Source organism: Octopus bimaculoides, chromosome 1 (genome assembly GCF_046866305.1).
Source record: "Octopus bimaculoides isolate indiv1 chromosome 1, ASM4686630v1, whole genome shotgun sequence".
NCBI lineage: Eukaryota > Metazoa > Mollusca > Cephalopoda > Octopoda > Octopodidae > Octopus > Octopus bimaculoides.
Window position 1 is genome coordinate 130,583,762 of NC_142928.1, and position 22,737 is coordinate 130,606,498.

The 22,737-nt window shown below is 37.0% G+C and overlaps 1 protein-coding gene across 4 annotated transcripts in view; it reads left to right on the forward strand.

The window, feature by feature from the left end:
* LOC106878142 (RILP-like protein 1) overlaps window positions 1–22,737 on the forward strand; it is a 118,288-nt gene that overhangs the window by 74,991 nt on the left and 20,560 nt on the right. For all 4 annotated transcript variants that reach the window (XM_014927276.3, XM_014927266.3, XM_089358217.1 and 1 more), the window contains 5 exons: window positions 6,794–6,912; window positions 10,464–10,685; window positions 18,044–18,228; window positions 19,714–19,767; window positions 22,056–22,169. In XM_014927276.3, the coding sequence (XP_014782762.1) occupies window positions 6,794–6,912; window positions 10,464–10,685; window positions 18,044–18,228; window positions 19,714–19,767; window positions 22,056–22,169 (694 nt within the window). The remainder of the gene's footprint in view (window positions 1–6,793; window positions 6,913–10,463; window positions 10,686–18,043; window positions 18,229–19,713; window positions 19,768–22,055; window positions 22,170–22,737) is intronic.

Below are 22,737 nucleotides of genomic sequence, written 5' to 3' on the forward strand. Positions count from 1 at the left end.
TTATCACAGTGCTTCGTTTTCTGTTTTTTCTTTTCTTTTTTTTTTTAGTTTTAAAATTAAGTAAAAATAGCTATTTTTGATAACTTGAACAGTTAGTGTCAGCTATGTTTTTTTTTTGTTTATTTTTTATTCAATAATAGAAGAATATCTAAGAAAATTTTAGTTCACTGGTTGCTTACTTTATAATTTTATTTAGACACAAGAAAGTTATTGATTAGTAAATATACACCCTAAACTTGGATAATTGTCAGATATTCTTAAATTGAACTTTTTAAGGTGCAGGTGGTGAGAACACCATTTGTCAATTCTTTATTTGATTTTTATCATAAAATATGTAATATAGTTCCTTGTCATTTGTTAGTTTGTCTTTTGCATGGCTAAATTTCTGTAATAGCCTTAGTGTTAATGACATAAGTTACACTATGGTAAAATATATAATCAACTGTTGAATAAAGTTAACCTTTTTAAGATCTAAAGGTTTGGTATTAAATTGAAATGATCTTTTAAATAAAAGTATTGATCTCAAATCTTAAATTCATAGTTAATATTATTCTATTGATAGCAAAATCCAATATGACAGATTATGTGGTAACTTTTACTAGAAGCATTTGACAAGTGTATATAGCAGAGATATTAACTGATATTAGTGGAGGTGCAATGGCCCAGTGGTTAGGGTAGCGGACTCGTGGTCATAGGATCGCGGTTTCAATTCCCAGACCGGGCGTTGTGAGTGTTTATTGAGTGAAAACACCTAAAGCTCCACGAGGTTCCTGCAGGGGATGGTGGCGAACCCTGCTGTACTCTTTCACCACAACTTTCTTTCACTCTTACTTGTGCCTGTAATTCAAAGGGCCAGCCTTGTCATTGTTACTCTGTGTCGCGCTGAATATCCCTGAGAACTACGTTAAGAGTACATGTGTGTGTGGAGTGCTCAGCTACTTGCACGTTAATTTCACGAGCAGGCTGTTCCATTGATCGGATCAACTGGAACCCTCGTCGTTGTAAGCAACGGAGTGGCAACATAACTGATATTAATTACATGCATTAAGATATATAGTCTCAACATGTGGGATTTGATGATCAAGAAGTAATGACCCAGTAATAAGAATTACAGTAGATAGGATTGATTTGAGTGAAGATTTGGCTGGGATAATTAGATGTGGGACAGAATAGATCAAAGCAATGTCAATCTCAAAGGTATGATGCTTGATAGAGTTGCATGGAAATATAAGGTCATGCAGATCCCTTCAACTTTAAGCCAGCATGAAAAAATGAACTTGTAACTGATGATGAGGATTATCAAGGTGATCTCAATTTACAAAGGTTTATTTTGAAAGTTGTAAAATTTTTGTGAGAATGTGTGGTAATTGCCTTTACTTTATCTTTTGTTTTAACAAGTTTAGCATTGTACCTGTCTTTAGATTTGTATCTGTTTATCTTCACTTGGGGGATAATTAAATATGTCTGAACCTGGAAATTTGTTTTTACTCTATGTAGAATCATGCCATATTCAATAATTATCCTGCTTAATAAGTTCATGGATTGTGATTATGATATACAATAAGTAAGAAAAATGTTAAAAAAGGACTGTTTATTACATGGTATAACCTTATACAGTTGTTGTTGTTAAATACTGTAGTTTAGCATGGTAGCAAACCATTGTCTGATGCAGATGAGTTTTATTGTAGATCAGTGGCTCATTCTTCTATAGTCAAATCACACCAGAGTTAATTTTGTCTTTCATTTTTCCAAGTTATAAAATAATTAGCAATAATATACTAATATAATATAATTATATATATATTAATTAGATTGGAGCCTGGTGTTGCCATCCGGTTTCACCAGTCCTCAGTCAAATCGTCCAACCCATGCTAGCATGGAAAGCGGACGTTAAACGATGATGATGATGATTAATGTAAAATAATTATCAATAAGTTACCCATTTGGTTAACATTATTTAATATTAATGTTCAGAAGTGACTAAAAAGGTTGGTGTCAAGGAGGGCATCTGAGTCCTATCTAACCCATGCTAGTATGGAAATGTGGACATAAAGATGAAGATAATGAAACCCCTTCATTTTCCTTTCATCTCATTTACTAAGGTGCCAAAAAATGGCAGTAAGTTTTCAATGTGTTAAGCCTGGAATCCAGTAGAAGCCATTTCACTTCACTTTCATTAACTACTACTCTTAAGATATGAAGAACACAATTGTTGTTTGTTTATTCTTTGAAACCAACATAAGTATTCATTAATTGATGCATTCTACTAGCTGTGAATAACAAGAAAAATTTGAAGACATTAGGTGCTTGAGATAAATAAGTTTTAAGATGAATTAATATTATTAATTATTATATTAACAATCATATTTATTAATAATTTTAATAACCAACTTATACACTTGGACTTATAAAATTGTTTCTTGAACTAGTAGACTAATAATACAGTTCTATATTTAAGAGATGAGGAATTATTTACATTATTTACATTATCTACATTTGACGGATATTCGTCCTCATCTTGTTTGTTGTTAACACAACGTTTCGGCTGATATACCCTCCAGCCTTCGTCAGGTGTCTTGGGGAAATTTCAAACCTGGGTTCTCATTCCTATCGATGTTACTATTATTATTATTATTATAATAAGGTTCCGAGTTCGATTCACGGCAGCGACCTGATTAATAATAATAATAATAATAATAATATAATAATAATAATAATGATAGTAACATCGATAGGAATGAGAACCCAGGTTCGAAATTTCCCCAAGACACCTGACGAAGGCTGGAGGGTATATCAGCCGAAACGTGTTAACAACAAACAAGATGAGGATGAATATCCGTCAAATGTAGATAATGTAAATAGTAGACTAATAATTAAATGTATGTACATATTAACCAACTCCCACAAGATATGTGTATCTATCACTGAAAATGTTTACATACAACAAAGGGCACTTAAACTACAAATATATGTGATCTATATACATACATAAGTGCATACATATATACTTCTACATATTACCTACATAGAAATGTATAGGCATATTTGTGTTCGTGTGTACAAATTGAGATCCAAACGAAGCACTGAGATTCCATCTCAACTGTACCTTTCTAAGAAAATTCATTATGGCATTTGTATCTCACAAATGCTAATTGCACTACCATCCTCACCCAATATTTCTGTCCAGCTATAGCCAAGCATGCTTTATCCAATTTCATTCATTTATTTTACCATACTCATTTATTCTTCCACTTTTCTTTCAAATACCATACCATTAACTGTGCATGCCCTATAATGCTTTCCTTCACTGATGTTACTGTATTTTGGTTCATTTTCACTTCTTGCTAACTCAAAGAAACCTGCTGTGATATACTGGTCTTTACCATGCCGATGGTTGTAGCAGTATTTACCATTATTTTCCTTTTTTTTTTTTTTTTCTTACTGGTTAACCAGAGGGAAAGGCAACACTAATGAGCCTTTATTTTTTCAGGGCTTCTGAGAGTGGTGGGATGAAGGAAAGATGTTATCCTCAAACAAGAAACCTGGCCCAGGTGCTTGCAACAGAATGAATTCTACTAAAGGCACCCAAAGACCAGATGATGGTGTTAAACTAGGCAATGGATTAAACTCTACCACCCAACAACTTAAAAGGCAAAGAACTGGAACAAATGAACAAATGCAGCAAAGCACCCTGTCTGATGCTTTAACAGTTCTGCCAATCCTCTGTCCTGGACCGATATTTTCATTCATCAACCCTGAAGGGATGAAAAGAAAAGTTGACCTCAGTGGGATTTGAATTTGCAGTGCAGAAAGCCAAAATAAATACCACAAGGCATTTTGTTCCAAGCTCTAACAATTCTGCCAATACAGTAGCACTACTTTCTGTGGTGATGGTTACAAAAGTGTTTACTATGGTGGTAACCATGGTGCTGTTCATTATATGTTGATCACAGAGATGGTTGCAGTGGTGTTGACTATACGGATGATTGTGGTGATGGTTCTGTTGGTGTTGATAACTATGATTTTGATTGTAATGGTTATGGTGATATTTAGTATGGTAATAGTTGAGATGTTGTTGATGATAGCCCCAGCTGGGCTGCTTGAGCATATGATGCAGATGATCAAATTGTTTGTTGTTGTTATTTAGTCTCAAGTCAACACTAATTGATCAGAATAATGATCAAAGGTATTCCAACCATGATCATCTGTCTATTTCTTTTTCAGACATCTAAGACTCCATTATCCGAAGATTCCTTTCTTTTTTAAGAATAGGAGGGAAATTTGACTGTTATTTCAAGTGAACAACCACATAGAAACTCTCTTATTGGTTTCATGAGATGTTTGGTCATGATGATGTTGTGTGTGTGTGTGTGTGTGTGTGTGTGTGTGTGTGTCTGTTGAATTAAAATCCAACAAAAGAGGCCTACCACTATCTTCTCAACTGGACTGTTTTTAAAGAATTCATTATAGTATTTGTATTTCACAGAAGCTTCTCTTGTGATGATAGTTATAATGTTATTAGTATTGGAAATTGTGAATATAGCTGTAAAGTAACAATATCCATTTCTTTTTTATACATCTGTCATAAAAGTAGATTATCAGATATGTTGAGAGAAACTAACAAGCTCAGCATTTTAAATATGTCCAGTTTTGATTTTACTTTGAGACTATGCTGTAATGTAAATTGTGTAACATAGGTTGTGATGTAGAAATTGGAGCATGTTGCATTTGATGTTGTCTGACTTATTTGTGTATGGATGTAAGCTCTGGTGGTTAACAACAATATAGAAGAGGTAGGTAGATTTGATCAGTGTTCAACAGCCTCAATACCCAGGATTTATTATTGGTTGTAATCCAGTAAAATATTGGAGCTTAAATGACTGACAGTCTTTTCTGTCTTCTGATTGCTTGCTTGATCTGGTGATCACTATATTTGACCTCTCAGAGATATCACTGATAGCCTATAATAGGTCTGAGGTTGAGGATAAGCAGTATCTTCAAGGCCCTATTTTGTTGCAGCAATCTACTTTTGACATCTTTGTCAACAATAATTTTTGCAAATGCCTAATGTCTGGTTTCAAGCAATTGATACTACAGCTATTTATGTAAGTATGGGTAGGGAGATAACAGGATCTAATAAGTGCAGGAGATAGCAGAATCTAATATGGCTCTGTTAAAATGTTTCCTTTTTTATCACATAGTTCTGGGTTTACTCCCACAGTCCACTTTGGCATGATCTCTAAGACTGGATTCCCTTCCTAAAATGGTTGGTATTAGGCAGGGCATCCAGCCATAGAGACCATGCCAAAGTAGATGTTGGAGCAAATGCAGTTCTTGGACACATGAAACCCTATCAAACCATCCAACCCATGCCAGCATTGAACATGATGATGATGATGTGCAACATTATAAGTCAGTAAGTGTAGTCTATCATTTGATTTAAGTTGACCCAAGCTCTGAAACAAAATTGGGTAGACAAGTGTACAGAAGCCCATCAAGTAGACAATTTTTTGATGGTAGAGTTAATCTCCCATATAGTCCACTCTACAGCAAGCATTGGACCAGAGTTCCTCTCTTTTTCACAGTAGTCTTAGAGATACTGCAAAGGATGTTATATTCTTTGGTTAGGTCTTAAAAATTTTTTTAAAGATAGTGGTAGCATTTCAACATTATATTTTTGTTGAGTGCTGGAGTGATGATAAACATAATTAGTTAATTTGGGAAAGTTAAACATGTTACTGAAAAGTTTTTATGTTTGAGCTTACTTCTATCACATGTCATGCATGTCCACATAGCATTTTAGTGTTATTACTTTTGCTTGATGTAGGTGGTTAATAGGTGCAAATATGTAAGTTCAGCCTTTTATGATGCAAAGATTACTGTTTTGTATGGTATGTAATTTATTGTTTAATGGTAGAAAGTTTTAAAGGTTCAAGCAGGGCTAGCACAGTCCATAATGGATTTAATGTTAGGCTATAGATTAGATAGTGTAACTGTTTATATATTTTGCTTGAATTTTGCATCAGGAAATGCCTGCTTTTTGTGTTGAATCTGTATGTGTGTTATGTATGCTTGATTGTATGTGTGCTTAAGGCATGGGTTTTCTTTTCCTCTTGCAGTTTTCTTTCCACTTAGAAAACTATATAATAATCAAGTGACAGGTAGGTTATACTGGCCTTGTTAATCTAAAAGCTAGTGGAAAATGTGACAGAATGGCTTTTAATCATGTTTTGTCTGAGTGACTTGGAAGTGACATAAAAATACAAAAATAAAATTGAACTGATTGAGTTTTATCAGAAACTCATAACTACAAGTTTATTAAATTATTTTTCTTCTTCTTGTTCCATGACCAATCTGTTCTTTGCAAATTGTAACATCTTCAAACCAGTATAAATGATCTCCAGGCTCTCATCTGTCTTCCTGTGTTCAGATTACTTTCTACTCTCTTACAATATCTCTTCACCTAGTGACTACTATCCATTCTTGTCAACTGAGTGGCACATCATTTCTAACTCTATAAACTTTCTACACATTTTGGTCAACTAGCTTCAAATCAGAACACTAATACCATCCTAGTTTATGATGCAGAATACTTTTAAAGTATTAATTAGCACATTTCTAACCTATTTGTCATTGCATAGGGGATAGGTTTTTTTTTTTTTTTTCCTTAATGTTCTTTTCATCAAATGTTGCTGGAAATATTTGCTTACTTTTTTGCTAGGAGGTATTTTACTTCATGAAGATAAACTGGATTTAATGAATATTTTCCTTTTTTTTTTTTATCTTTATCAAGGAAAAGAAGAAGAAGAATTGCAGGTGTTGACCAAATTGAAAGAAACTATCGATAAGCAGAGAAATCAGATACGTGCCATAAAAAAAGAACTCACCCAAAAACAAGTGGATTCAGATGCAGTAAGTTCACATTTCTTTTCCAAACTTCTTAATTGTAACCCTCACCCCATTCACACCTGCCAAATAATTGTTATATGTAGCTTTTATCTTCTGCCCTTTACCTGTTTCAGTCATTAGACTGTGGCTATGCTGGGACATCGCCTTGAAGAATTTTTAGTTGAATGAATCAACCCCAGCACTTATTATTTTTTTAAGCCTGGTACTTATTTTATTGGTTTCTTTTGCCAACTGCTAAGTTACGGGCACATAAATACACCATAACTGGTTGTCAAGCAATGGTGTGACACACACACACGCGTGCACACACACACACACACACACACACACACACACACACACACACACACACAGATATACGACAGGCTTATTTCAGTTTCTGTCTACCAGATCCACTCACAAGGCTTTGGTCAGCCTGAGGCTACAGTAGAAGACACCTAACCAAGGTGTCACACGGTGGGACTGAACTTGGAACCATATGGTTGGGAAACATGCTTCTTATCACACACCCATGCCTGTGTTAAAATTTGTTGGATAATAATTTTGTGAGCTAGTCTTTAGACCTAGGATAATGATAGGAAGTTCATAACCCGAATTACTATCACCAAAAATAATCCTGATTTTCTTTTGTTGATTCAAAATATTAAATACTGCTAAGCTTGGAGAGACATTTTAGTATATAAACAAAGTGAGAAGTTCATCAAGTTGACATGTTTGGGTTATTTTTATGTCTTACAATATAAATGGTTGCTGTTTGGTGATAAGCATGTCATTTCAGGATGTGGATCCATATCAGCAGTGGAGGAAACAGGTCATTGATAACACTTGATATATAATTTCTAATAGTTGAAGCTTCAGGAAATAATTGTGTAGGTTGGCCACTTTCAAACTAGCCAGATAATTAGGAATAATAGTTGGAAGATTAGGTACTGGATTAATGATTGTAAAGTCCAAAGTTCAAGTATTTCTCTAGCCATTGTGTTTAGCCATCTAGTTTACTATATGACTTGTCATCTAATTTACTAATTTCACCTTTTTTTTTTTAAGTAATTTTATGTAAATAGTCAAAGTTACAGATAAATGACAATTTAAGCATTAATAAATTGAAATAAAAGGATTTAGACCTTCAGCATTTAAACCAACCATATCCAGCCAAAATATTCTACCTGTTTTATGTTCAAACTGCTCAGAGCTGGCCTCTCTCTCCTATCCTATTGTGTCGTTTATAAAAATATATGAGCACATCACTGGAATCTCAGAGCTAAGGGATAATCCAGGATTAATTCAAAATAATGTGAATAAATAAGCAATACATTTGACAGGGTAATCTGAATGCTAAAGGGTTAAACTCTCTCCTCTTTTATATGTGTAGATGTGGAATAGGTGCAGTCATGGCTGTGTGGTTAAGAAGCTTGCTTCCCAATCATGTAGCCTCAGGTTCAATCCCACTGTGCAGCACTTTTGCAAGTATCTTCTATTATAGCCCCATGCCAACCAAAGCTTTAAAAGTAGATTTGGTGAAACTATTGTGTGTGTGTGTGTGTGTGTGTTTGTGTGTGTACCTTTGTTTAGACATCATGTAGTGGTTGTAAATGAGCATCATCATCATGCAAAGCTGTTCATTTCCAGTTTTCCATGAAAAACATGTCTGACTATGGGAGAGTGTTACATTGGTTAGAAACAGGTGAAGGTTGGTAATAGGAGGGGTATCCAGCTGTAGAAAATCTGCCTCAAGAAATTCCGTCTGATCCATGCAAGCATAGAAAAGTGAATGTTCAATGATGATGATGACGATGATGACAACGACAACCTCTATTGAATTATTCAAATAATACATAATCCTAGGTCACCAGCAAACTCATTAAGTATTGTACTGCAATACTTCAGCCATTAGAAATTATATATCAAGTGCTATCAATGATCTGTTTCCTCCACTGCTGATATGGATTCACATCCTGAAATGACATGCTTATCACCAAACAGCAACCATTTATATTGTAAGACACAAAAATAACCCAAACATGTCAACTTGATGAACTTCACACTTTGTTTATATACTAAAATGTCTCTCCAAGTTCAGCAGTATTTAATATTTTGAATCAACAAAAGAAAATCAGGAATATTTTTGGTGATAGTAATTCGGGTTATGAACTTCCTATCATTATCCTAGGTCTAAAGACCAGCTCACAAAATTATTATCCTCTATTGAATTATTCAAATAATACATAATCCTAGGTCACCAGCAAACTCATTAAGTATTGTGCTGCAAATATTATAACTCACAAGTATAGCATACCATACATAGTTTAAATAAATCTTCTGTTTTATCTTCATTGCCTTTTCCAAATTTCAAACCAGAAAGGCAGTGAGCTAGTGGAAACTTTAGCATGCTGGGCAAAATGCTTAGCAGTATTTCGTTTGTCTTTATTTTCTGAGTTCAAATTCCACCATGGTCGACTTTGCCTTTCATCCTTTCAGGGCTCGATAAATTAAGTATCAGCTGCGTATGGGGGTCGATGTAATCAACTGGCCCCCTCCCCCAAAATTTTGGGCCTTGTGCATAGAGTAGAAAAAAAACAAAAAGTTTCAAACCAGAAAAACATTTCAGAAATTCATATGAAACAGTTTTAAACACATTAAAACTAAACAATCTCATTATACTGTATTGTTCCTCAATATTTTATATTACTTTACAACTTCAAGTTGAAACAAGCTCTTATTTTACTTTGCAGCTTCAAGTTGAAACAAGATCTATACTTGATGATGCATAAATAATACATAATCCTTAAGGAAGATTATCCCTGTTGTCACCACTACTATTATCACCATCATAACATCACAACTCAAAATCATTTCTTTTTTGTGTGTGTAGTCTTTATTTTACTTTTGTGCATTATACTTAAGTGATGGTGGTTGTGGTTGGGGAGCTAACATACTTAATGTAGTGAGCCAAAAAAATGTTTAACATGAAAAATACAACTCAGAGTCTGGAGATGCTTTAGGCACAGTCCCTTCTTTCTGGTCATCCCATAAGAAAACATAATCCCAAAGTTACTAGAAATGCTAAGCCTTACAATCTAATGAATATACAAAATATGTATAACATTGCCAAAATTGCATTACAAAGACTAGTGTATTTCTAAAGATGTTCAGAAGAGAAGGGGCTGTAACTATAACTGTTTAATAGTTTCCTTAAACTGAGTTGATAGTGCAGTAAGTTATATTGGTAATGATAAATTGGAAGTACAAACCCTTATGTGCTAGTAGTTATAGAAAGTATGTATCAGGAGGGAGTTTCAAAGGTGCAGCTCTAGGAAGAAAAATTGAACAAAACAGTTAAGAGTGGTAGAACAATGAGGATCTGGAGGATATGATCACCAAAGTGAATGTGGAGTTTGGAGAAATTGGGGCATTGTGTTTTGTGAAAGTGGATAGAGCGAAGACATTTGCTGGCTGTAGATCAGTTATTTAAAGATATTTCAGAATGAAATTATGAGAGAGATTCATTAAATAAGGTTTAAAGTTTTTATATTTTGTTTCATTATTTTCTTCAGCTTCAATCACAGTTAGAAAGAGTTGTGAAAATAAATACTGATTTACGTAGGAAGAATTCTTCTCAAAGGAAGCAGACACAGACTCTGTTAGAAGAGAGGCTAGAACTACAGTCTCACATTCAGGATAAAGAAAAACAAATCCAGACCATTAAAGGACTCCTAAAGGAACAAGAATGTGAATCTTCAGATACACCAAGTGATGGTTCAGATGAAGGTTCTTTAGTAAGTTGAACATAATTTTTTTTAATTACATTTCAAGAAAATCATATTTTGAATTTGTTTGATCAAATGAGACTTCTTACAGCAAGACTTGAAAATAATAGTAGCTTGTAATTCCAGTAATATTACTATATCACTGCATTAACCAGACAATCAGATGTTGTTATACACTGCTGGTCACCATACACTTCCTTACATTGTTGTATCTTTCGAATGATGACCTCCCATTGGTCAGGTGGATAGGCCAACATTCCTCCTGAGCAGAATGCCAATCTGTTGCAGGGTTACCCATTTACAGCTGAGTGGATTGGTGCAACTTCGAATGAACTACTTTGCTCAAGAATACAATGCACTGCTGATCTGGGAATCAAAACCATTATGTTGTGATTGTAAATGTAACCCTCTAACCACTTGGCTATATGCCTTCACAATTCCACAAAAAGGTCTAACAAAATCCTCAACATTTCTACAGTGTTCCCACTGATTATTTATGCATTAGTTTTTTTTTTGAAAGTAGGCATTAAAGTAAACCCCTCCTACGTCCATGCTCACTAACATCTTGTGAGATATAATCAGAAAATATTCATTGCAGCATTTGCGACATTTCCCTCCTTGTAGCTACTGTTTGTCCTGGTTACTTGTTTTAGACCTTATGAAAATGTGCAGAAAACAGCTTCCATCACATGCCAGGGGGAAAAACTAGAAGTAGTTGATAGCTTCTATTACCTAAGTGACCAAGTCAGTAGCGGGGTGGATGCTCTGAGAGCATAGCTGCTAGAATAAGAATAGGCTGGGCAAAGTTCAGAGAGCTCCTACCTCTGCTGGTAACAAAGTACCTCTCGCTCAGAGTGAAAGGTAGACTGTATGATGCCTGTGTGCGAATAGCCATGCTACACAGCAGTGAAACATGGGCTGTGACTGCTGAGGACATGTGTACACTTGAAAGAAATGATGCTAGTATTCTCCACTGGATGTGTAATGTCAGAGTACGTACACAACAGAGTGTAAGCACCCTGATAGAAAAGTTGGACATAAGATGCATCAGATGCAGTATGCAAGAGTGACGACTGCACTGGTATGGTCATATGTTACATATGGATGAGGACAGCTGTGTGAAGAAGTGTCACACCCTAACAGTGGCGGGAATTTGTGGAAGGGGTAGACCCAGGAAGAACTAGGATGAGGTGGTGAAGCACGACCTTTGAACGTTGGGCTTCACAGAGACAATGACAAGCGACTGAGACCTTTGGAGATATGCTGTGCTTGAGAAGACCCGGCAAGCCAAGTGAGACCATGGCTGTGGCCCATGCCAGTGTTGCACAACTGGCCCATTTAAGAGTACTCTTCAGTCATTGGGCAACATGCTGTGCTTGAGAAGACATGTTGAGTCAAGTGAAATCGTTGTCATGGCTGATGCCAGTACTGCCTGACTGGCACGTAAAAAGCACCATTTGAGTGTGGTTGATGCCAGTGCCGCCGGACATGTTCCCATGCTGGTGGCACATAAAAAGCACCATACAAGCACGGTTGATGCCAGTACCGCCTGACCAGCTCCTGTGCTGGTGGCACATAAAAAGCACCATTTGAGTGTGGTCAATACCAGTGCCATCTGACTGGCCCCCATGCTAGTGGCACATAAAAAGCACCCACTACACTCTTGGAATCGTTGGCGTTAGGAAGGGCATCCAGCTGTAGAAACCTTGCCAGATCAGATTGGAGCCTGGTGCAGCCTCCTGGCTTGCCAGTCCTCAGTCAAACCGTCCAACCCATGCCAGCATGGAAAGCAGACGTTAAACGATGATAATGATGAACTTGGATGACCCAACCAGAAAACATATCTCTTAATAGTATTACTCTCAGAATCTTCAAGATATGCAAATATTTACTCCAGTAAAGTAATACACACACCAGAAAGATCAGTTATGGTATTTATTGAATTAAGTGATGGAATCATTGATTTTATGTACTGATCTTGAGGCCAGCATTATTCAACATAGATATAACTTGAAACTAAACTGAATTACATACTTTAACCAAATCTGAGTTCAAATCCAGCTAACATAGCTCTTCATTTCTTTGTGGACAAAGATGTTGAAGCAGCTAGATGTTTTGAGATTTTGTGATCCACATTAGTTTTTTTTGTTGGTTATCACCACACTAGTATGCATGGTATGTTGTGTTTGTTAGAATTTAAAGTAACTTCTAAAATTACCATTGCATTAAAATATATATATTTACTATAACTTTGATTTAAAATAGAAGATTCAGTTTCTTTTGTCTTGATTTGTAACAAGTAGAATGTTAATTCATTTTCTTTTAAAAGAAAGTAAAATTATGAAGTTTTCTTGAATTTTGAAATAAGAGATAACATAAAAGTTAACAAAATTGAGCTGACTGCATGATGTGGCCAGTCTATTTGTAAACTGCTAATTTTTTCCTTCTCCTCTCTCTCTCTCTCACACACACACACACACACTCTCTCTCTCTCTCTAACATATTATCTGCTTCCCACCAGACAAAAAATATCTTAGTTTTTTTTATATCAAAGCCACAAATTATTAAATGTTGCTCTAAAGAAGCAAGTTGGATTAAATTTGTGTATGAAAAAAAATTATCCAAAATATATATCCAAAGTCTCTGAAGATAAATTTTCTTGATTTTGGAAACTGTTCTCTGTATGATAATAACAAAACATCTGCTATTAACAACACTTCCCCTCAACCAGAACCACCACAATCATAACCAACATTTCCACTAGTGTTATTGAAAACCTAAGCCTACAAGCTTTGACTAAGCTCAAATTAACTGAAAGGGTCAGATTTTGATGAGTTTGGGAGGAATTTTACCTTTGGCTCTATATTATCCAACCCATGCCAGCATGGGACATGAACATTAAATGATGATGCTGATGATAATGACTAAGAGTAATTTTCTCCACAACTCTGACAATACAACTACTATCAATTACACAATACTGACAGGAGCTACTAATCAATGTGGCAAGCACAACTGAGAGGATATAAGTGCTTCATTGACAGAATCCAAAATAATGTTTTAGTTGTAGCTTAGAGCCATTTCATTTCACTTGTGTTGCTGATGCTTGGATATCACAACTCCTAATTTTTCTTCATCTAAAAGTTGCAAGTTTTCTGTTTTTTGTTTCTGTATAAATTTAGGTATGGTCAGTAACTTGGAGAAGGATAGACTCTGCAAGGCTTATTATCATTACATCGCATTATATGACGTATTCAAAGACTACATTAATGACCCAATGAAGCAAGGGACATTGCATTATTTCCCTTATGAAAGACTGTATATCATCCCTATTATTATTAATTCCTAAAGAAAAAATACCAACTTGAAAGGTTTGATCTTAGCTTGAAATCTAAACAATAAGTAACTACTGTATCTAATATTCCAAACCTGTTCTGTAAATCTGTATTGAGTTAACTATTCCTGTTATATAATCAACTCCAACAACAACTCTAATCACAAAAGCAACAATTTGATTTCATAGAAAATTTAATATCATAATTTACTAGGACAGTGGATTGACAGAGTTGGACAAAATGCCTTCTGGTATTTTTCCTGGCTGTTTGCTTTCTGTGTTTGAATTTCACTGAGGTCAACTTTATCTTTCATCCCTCCAGAGCAAATGCAATAAAGTATCAGTCAAGTACTGTGGTCAGTAGTATTGAATAACACCCTCCCTGCTAAGTTGCTGGCCTTGTGCTTTAATTAGAAAATATTAAAGTTGGCAAGCTAGCAGTATCGTTTGTAGCGGAGAAATGGGTGGATAAGGTAATCGAGGTCGTTAGAGTAAGTGACAGAGTACTTAAGATCAGACTAGTGCTTCATCATAGATTAGCTACTGTCATCTCAGCCTATGCACCTCAACCGGGGCTACCAGATGGTCTGAAAGACCAATTCTATGACACCCTCTTGCAAACTACCTCGTCGACGAGTGACAGGGACCTTCTCTTTGTGGCTGGAGACTTCAACAGTCATGTCGGACGTCGTGCTGGAGGCTTCCATGGCATACATGGAGGCTATGGCTTCGGTTCCCGCAACGAGGAGGGAACCAGACTGCTGGAGTTCTGTGATGCAACCAATCTTATGGTCTGCAATACCAACTTCAGGAAACCTGCCAGTCACCTAGTCACCTACCGCTCCGGCAGACACTCTAGCCAAATCGACTACATCCTCGCCAGAAATAGGGAAAGAGGGCGGCTTATAAATGCCAAAACCTACCCTGGCGAAGAATGTACCCACAACATAGATTAGTAGTTAGCGACTTTGGGATCAAGGCAAAATGGGTGCCCAGAATTAGACAGGCTTGGAGAAGAAGGGTGTGGAAGCTTAAAGACCCTGCAAACGGACAGAGACTTAGAGACAAGTTACTTGAAGCATTTAACGAAATAGAAGGGGATATAGCATCATACAACGTGGAAGACAATTGGAGATTTCTGCGGGACAACCTGTTGAAAGCCACCGACCAGATTTGTGGGTGGTGTAAGGTCCCCTCCCGACCCAGAGTAACGTGGTGGTGGAACAAGGAGGTAGACAGGGCTATTAGACAAAAGAAACAGGCTTGGAAGGACTGGAAGAACGGTGGTAGCAGGGAATTGTACCAATATGCCAGAAGGGAGGCTAGGCGACAGGTTTATTTAGCCAGAGGGGAAGCAGATAAGGAAAGATTTGCCAATGTTCTGCGCCGTGAGGACCAAAGACTCGAGGTATTTCGTGTTGCAAGACAGTGTAGGAGAGAGAATAGTGATGTTGTAGGAGAGAAATGTGTTCGCATGGATGATGGTACGCTTGCATTAAATGAGGATGCAAAGAAAGAGGTCTGGAGATGCCACTACGATAGATTGCTTAATAAAGAGAATTAATGGGAGAAAGAGAGCCTGCCGTATGTCGACCCAATAGAGGGACCAGCTATCCGAGTTGATAGTACCAGGGTAGATAAAGCAATTAAGAGTATGAAGACCGGGAAAGCCCCCGGCCCATCAGGAATCACTGCAGAGATGCTCAAAATATCTGGCAGTGTTGGCTATAGCCTAGTCACCCGTATTACGAACCAGGTGATACACGAAGGAGTCATACCCAATGACTGGTGTAGCAGCATCATAGTCAACTGCTACAAAGGTAAAGGTGATGCTTTAGATACAAATAATTACAGAGGCATCAAGCTGTTAGATCAGGTTATGAAAGTTACAGAGAGGGTCATAGCCCAACTAATTAGGGAGCGAATCAATTTAGATGAGATGCAGTTTGGGTTTGTGCCAGGTAAAAGCACTACTGATGCCTTATTTCTAGTGAGACAGTTGCAGGAGAAATACCTAGCTAAGGATAAACCTCTGTACCTGGCTTTCGTTGACATGGAGAAAGCCTTTGACAGGGTCCCCCGATCCCTTATCTGGTGGTCAATGAGGAAACTTGGGATAGAAGAATGGTTAGTGAGAGCTGTGCGAGCCATGTACAGAGATGCTGCCAGTAAGGTGAGGGTTGGAAATGAGTACAGCAATGAATTCCGGGTAGAGGTAGGGGTCCACCAAGGTTCCGTCCTCAGCCCCCTCTTATTTACCATAGTCCTCCAGGCAATCACAGAGGAGTTCAAGACAGGTTGCCCCTGGGAGCTCCTCTATGCTGATGACCTTGCCCTAATTGCGGAGTCACTATCAGAACTAGAGGAGAAGTTTCAGGTGTGGAAGCAAGGTCTAGAATTGAAGGGCCTTAGAGTCAACCTAGCTAAAACCAAAATCCTAATAAGTAGGAAGGTAGATAAAACACAAACCCCTTCAGGTAGATGGCCCTGCTCAGTATGTAGAAAAGGAGTAGGTAGTAACTCTATAAGATGTACCCGGTGCAAGCTATGGACACATAAGAGGTGCAGCAACATCAAAGGCAGGTTAACTAGCAAGTTAGTTTTTGTTTGTGGCAGATGTTCAGGTGCAATAAAGACTGCAAACAAACAGGAAACAACTTCTATCTCATTCCAGGGTGAAAAACTAGAGGTAGTCGATAGCTTCCGCTATCTGGGCGACCAAGTTAGTAGTGGGGGTGGGTGCGCTGAAAGTGTAGCTGCTAGAATAAGAATAGCCTGGGCAAAGTTTAGAGAGCTCTTACCCCTGCTGGCGACAAAGGGACTCTCACTCAGAGTAAAAGGCAGACTGTATGACGCATGCGTACGAACAACCATGCTACATGGCAGTGAAACATGGGCTGTAACTGCTGAGGACATACGTAAGCTCGCAAGGAATGAAGCCAGTATGCTCCGTTGGATGTGTAATGTCAATGTGAATACCCGTCAGAGTGTAAGTATCTTGAGAGAAAAGTTGAACATTAGAAGCATCAGTTGTGGCGTGCAAGAGAGATGATTGCGCTGGTATGGACATGTGGTGAGAATGGAGGAGGATAGCTGCGTGAAAAAGTGCCACACCCTAACAGTTGAGGGAACCCGTGGAAGAGGTAGGCCCAGGAAGACCTGGGCTGAGGTGGTGAGGCAAGACCTTCGTACATTGGGCCTCAGCGAGGCGATGACTACTGACCGAGACCTTTGGAAATGTGCTGTGCGTGAGAAGACCCGGCAAGCCAAGTAAGATCGTTGCCAGTGCCCCTGCACTGGTTCTTGTGCGGGTGGCACATGAGATGCACCATTTTGAGCATGGCCGTTGCCAGTACCGCCTGACTGGCTCCTGTAGGATTTTCGAGCGAGATCGTTGCCAGTGCCCCTGGACTGGCTTGTGCGGGTGGCACATAAAAGACACCATTTCGAGCGTGGCCATTTTCGTGCGGGTGACACGTAAAAGCACCCACTACACTCTCTGAGTGGTTGGCGTTAGGAAGGGCATCCAGCTGTAGAAACTCTGCCAAATCAGACTGGAGCCTGGTGTTGCCATCCGGTTTCACCAGTCCTCAGTCAAATCGTCCAACCCATGCTAGCATGGAAAGCGGACGTTAAACGATGATGATGATGATGATGATGTCATAAAAAATGCTTTGCAGTGTTTGTTTCAGCTCTTAATGTTCTGAACCCAAATCCTATTGAAGTCACCTTTGTCTTTCATCCTTTTTTTGAATTGATAAAATAAAGTACTACTCAAATACTGGTGTCAATGATATCACCTAAACTCCTTCCCCTCAAAACTGTTGGCCTTGCGCCAGTGACATAGAACAAGGCCAGCAATTTGCGGTTTAGGTTGCACCCTTCCTTAAACATAACATATCTTCAACTACAGTAGCAACCCTATGTAGTGCACACACCCTGTACTCCCCATGCTATGCCATTGCCTTGTGTCTTAATCAGAAACCATTTTTATTTTAATTTACATTGTTTCTATTTTGTTTCTTATTCTCAGACAGCAGAAGAATTGAGCAGGCTTGAAGAAAAACTCAGTAAATATGGTAAAATCACTGTTGACATTTCGGATCAAGAAAGTCCACGATTCTCTATAGCAGAACTTCGGGAAGTTCTAAAAGAGAGGAATGAGTTGAAAGTACGCTTGATAGAAATTGAAGAAGAATTAAAAAAATATAAACCAAAGTAAGCTTCAATTTATAATTTAGCATTAATTTGTTTTTATTAATGTTACTCAATATAAGTACCAATATTATAATCATGGTCATGGTCATGGTGATGATAGTCATGTCATTCTGTTATGGTGCTGAGCTGCTTTCCACCCACATTGTTCCAGGTTCAATCCCACATCTGTGTGACATTTTGGCATCTTCTACTATAACCTAGAGTGGATTTGGTATACAGAAAGTGAAAGAAACCCATTACAGAGAGAGAGAGTGAGAGAGAGAGAGAGAGAGAGAGAGAGAGAGAGACAGATATGTGTGTGTGTGTGTGTGTGTGTTACTGTCTCCTTGCCTAGACATCATATGGTAGTTGTAAATGGGTGTCAGTTACATAAGTGGTGTCCTTCCTTTCTAATCTTCTGTGAAAATATGCCCCGTCTTGAAGAAATATTACTTTGCTTGGAAGCAAGAAGGGCATCTCACTGTAGAAAGTTTGCTTCATCAAATTCCTTCCAACCTAAGCAAGCATGGAAAAGTGAACTTTAAAATGATTATAACAATGTTAAAGATTCAAGAGTTGAATGTTTAGTACTTGAACTATTATGCAAGGTTCATAACTTTGCTTGTTCTAAATTGTTTGCCTGACAAAAACTGGTTCTACTTTATAACTGAATAAAGTACAAAAAAACTGTTGCAAGGAAAACCATCCCTTCCATGGTATCAAAAGAGAAACAAATGTACAGCAGTAAATTAGGTGTGTGGAGGCACAATGGCCCAGTGGTTAGGGCAGCAGACTCGCGGTCATAGGATCGCGGTTTCGATTCCCAGACCGGGTGTTGTGAGTGTTTATTGAGCGAAAACCCCTAATGTTCCATGAGGCTCCGGCAGGGGATGGTGGCGAACCCTGCTGTACTCTTTCACCACAACTTTCTCTCACTCTTACTTCCTGTTTCTGTTGTGCCTGTAATTCAAAGGGTCAGCCTTGTCACACTCTGTGTCGCGCTGAATATCCCCGAGAACTACATTAAGGGTACACGTGTCTGTGGAGTGCTCAGCCACTTGCACGTTAATTTCACGAGCAGGCTATTCCGTTGATCGGATCAACTGGAACCCTTGACGTCGTAAGCGACGGAGTACCAACAACAAATTAGGTGTGTATAAGTGTATACACGCACACATAACTCAGCTATTATGAAAGTTACTTGTTCAAGATACCATGTAGTGAGGCCAAACCCATAGCTACATTGTTACAAATTTAACTTTATTACACAGCAGGACTGGCACTAGGAAATGCGGGGTCCAATTAGGGACTTGTCAGTGAGGCCCTCTACTCTACGAAAGCTAAAGACTGATGTTTTATACTTTGTGTAGTACACCAGTCCCAGCCGAAAAGCATTGAGGACTTGAAGCTCCATTATTAGTCACAATGACATACTAGAAATTGAAAGCTCATGAAAGTTTTAATGTTTTATTACAAGTCAAGATAATATTCTTTATTCTTATTCAGACCAGATGATAATCTTCCAAACTCTGAAGGCAACCAGTCTTTAGCTGAAGAATTGTGAGTTTGTTTCCTCAAATTTTTTTATTGATGCTAATAGTTTACATATGTTTCAATCTCATTCGGTTCTAAGTTGTTATTGCTCTTGTTATTATTTTGCCTCTGTTCTATACAAATAGACATATAGTAAGAAGCTTTCTAGACATAACCATCCAATGTATATTTTCAAACTCATCCTGCTTACAATTGTATTTTATACAAAGGAAGTTGGCTGCTATTCCTTTGCAGGTTAGTGATCATATAGGGTAGGGGTGTCAAGCTCACAGCCCAACTCCAGCTCCTAACCCTAACCATCCTGCTCAATTTTATACAAAACAAATTATTTTTCATTTCAAAATATTCTGTAAAATACATATCACTAACATGCATTTAATGTTGGAGCCTGGCTAGAGTCATGTTTAACACCAATCAAATTAGTGCACCTAAAGGAATTCTTTGTTATCTCAATCAATGAAAAATGCTTATGAATGTGTATACTAAAAAATGTGACTTTTTTCCATTTCACTTTATCTATACATGCACAGTATGTATAGACAAAGTGGAAAGGAAATAGATCACATTGTTTTATATATTTGTAAGTTCATATAACTAGAATCAAGTAATGTTACTCAACAGAGTGCATAGCTCAGAGATTAGAGCAGTGCTCCAGGCAGAGCCACTACTTTTCCAAATTAAGAGATCACAGCTGTAATACTACAGACATGTCGTAAGAATATCTCAGAAAAGAATTGCTGGACAAATTCTACTGGCAAAAACCAACTGGCAGGTGACTCAGTGGTGGGCCATGAGGAAGATGGTTGAAAAACATCCATGAGCTTGGTTGGTCTTGTTTGTGGATCCAGCTGGATTAATTGGAAACAGTTGCTTCGGAGAGGATCAAAAATAAGTGGGTGTAGATGGGATAAGATATCCCTTGAATCTGAATGAATTGTAGTGACATAAAGGACATTGAAAGGTTTTGCAGCTGAAGTAGTACAAGCTCTCTATCAAGCATTAGTCTTCTCAAGACCTGTATGCATTTATCTCTGTTCTCATTCTAAAGACTCTTACTTCATTAGACTGTATATATTTCATGTGGATAAGTTTTCTCAAACATTTTTGCACATCAATTTTACTAACTCCTCATATTCTTTTCCATTCTTCATCATTAATAAAGCTGTTATAATGAATATGAATAAAGTTTTTAGGAATAACTGTTCCTATTCAGCTCATGAGATCTAGTTTATGCTTCAATCTAGCCTACAAAGCCAAATGAGTTTGACACTCCTGACATGGAGATCTCGTGTTGACTTGTACTGTGTGGTGGTTATAAGTTGCACATGACATTGTTCATTGCCAGTAAGAATCCTCTCAGATAGGAAGTATTGGAATGACAAATGAAATTGATTAACCCTTTAGCATTCAAATTATTCTGTCAAACTTAATGCTTATTTATGTTTTGAATTAATCATGTATTAGCTTGTAGTTTTAAAATTTTGGTAAGGCACCTGCTAATTTTTAGAATGATATTGTAGGATTGGTGTGAGGGTCCAGATCTGGCCAGTTTGAACATAAAGCAGGTAGACTGTTTTGGCCGGATATGGCCAGTTTAAATGCTAAAGAGTTAATATATATCTTGAAATGTTTGGAAATTAGTGTTTAGAAAGATACACATTGAGGTGGTCCTCAGATTGAAGAGCTATATGTTATATTTGGAAGAGGACAGGATGAGATATGCAGTGCAGATATTGTGAAGGAACGTATGCTGTTTTTGAAAAGATATATAGACAAGCTTAGCTGGGAATTTTTTTTTAATTTTATATTTCTGATTAAGAAACTTCACAAATAGCAAAATCTTTAAACTTTGTAGTCTTTGTTAAACATAACAGCAGCATATCTAAAATTTAGAAAGGACATCATCATTACTGTTAATAGCTGTCACTATTTTACTGATATATATCGATTGTGACTAGAAATGAGCGGCCACCACTAAGTTAAACCCTTTCACAAACTACTATTTTACATAGAAGCATGTAATGAGTTAACAATTGTAGAGTCATAGCTGTTGTATATTATGTAATAGCCACTATTCATAAGAATTCTTTCTATATAGTTCAGGTTAGAATTGTAAAAGTGAAATGTCTGTAAAAGAAACATGGACCTATTTTCAAAGAATAATATTATAGATCATTTATTTTTTTAATATTAACATACTTGCATTTCTTGCTTTCCATCTAAAATATTTTGTTGAAATCTTCATGTCTTCATTAATCTTTCAACTGAACCTATAATTTTTTTTATAATTTCAGAACTGATGCTACAGAAACCTCTTCTGAAGAGGAAGGTCCTGTACAAGGCCCCATCAATCAGGAGCCATTTGAAAAATTATATCCATATAACAAGGACAGTCAGATCCGTAAATTGTAAGTTATTTATTTGAAAGATTTCTTTTATTTATCCAAAAGTTTATGGTCTGTTTTCTCAACTGCATAGATTCTAACTTCATACAGATACTCTATGCCTTAAAATTAGATTATACCAAATATGTGGGTATTTATTCACATTGAGGTTTGTTATGACAATCAACTTGTGACATCTCCTTTACGAAGGGAAACCATTTTGTGCAGAAATCATCTCTTGATTTTTCTATCATGTTTCTTGTTGACTAACACTGAAATTTAGTTTATTGTCCCATTGAGATTTTTACAACTAACTTCTATATAGCAATATATTTATATCTGGAGACTGGGGAAGGGGAGGGGTGCATTCAATCAGAACAAAGGGTATTTAGAGTTTCAGATATTCTGCTTCTCTCTGAATACCATTTTTGAAAACCTTGTGTGTAAAAATGTATGTATATATAGTTATTTAAGTGTGTGTGTTAAAAAAATCTAAGCATATGCTGGTTGATCAGTTTAATGTTGAGTTTTCTAAAAATTGATATACACACCTTCACATCTACAAGTAGTTTTCTTTTTAATTTATGCTGCT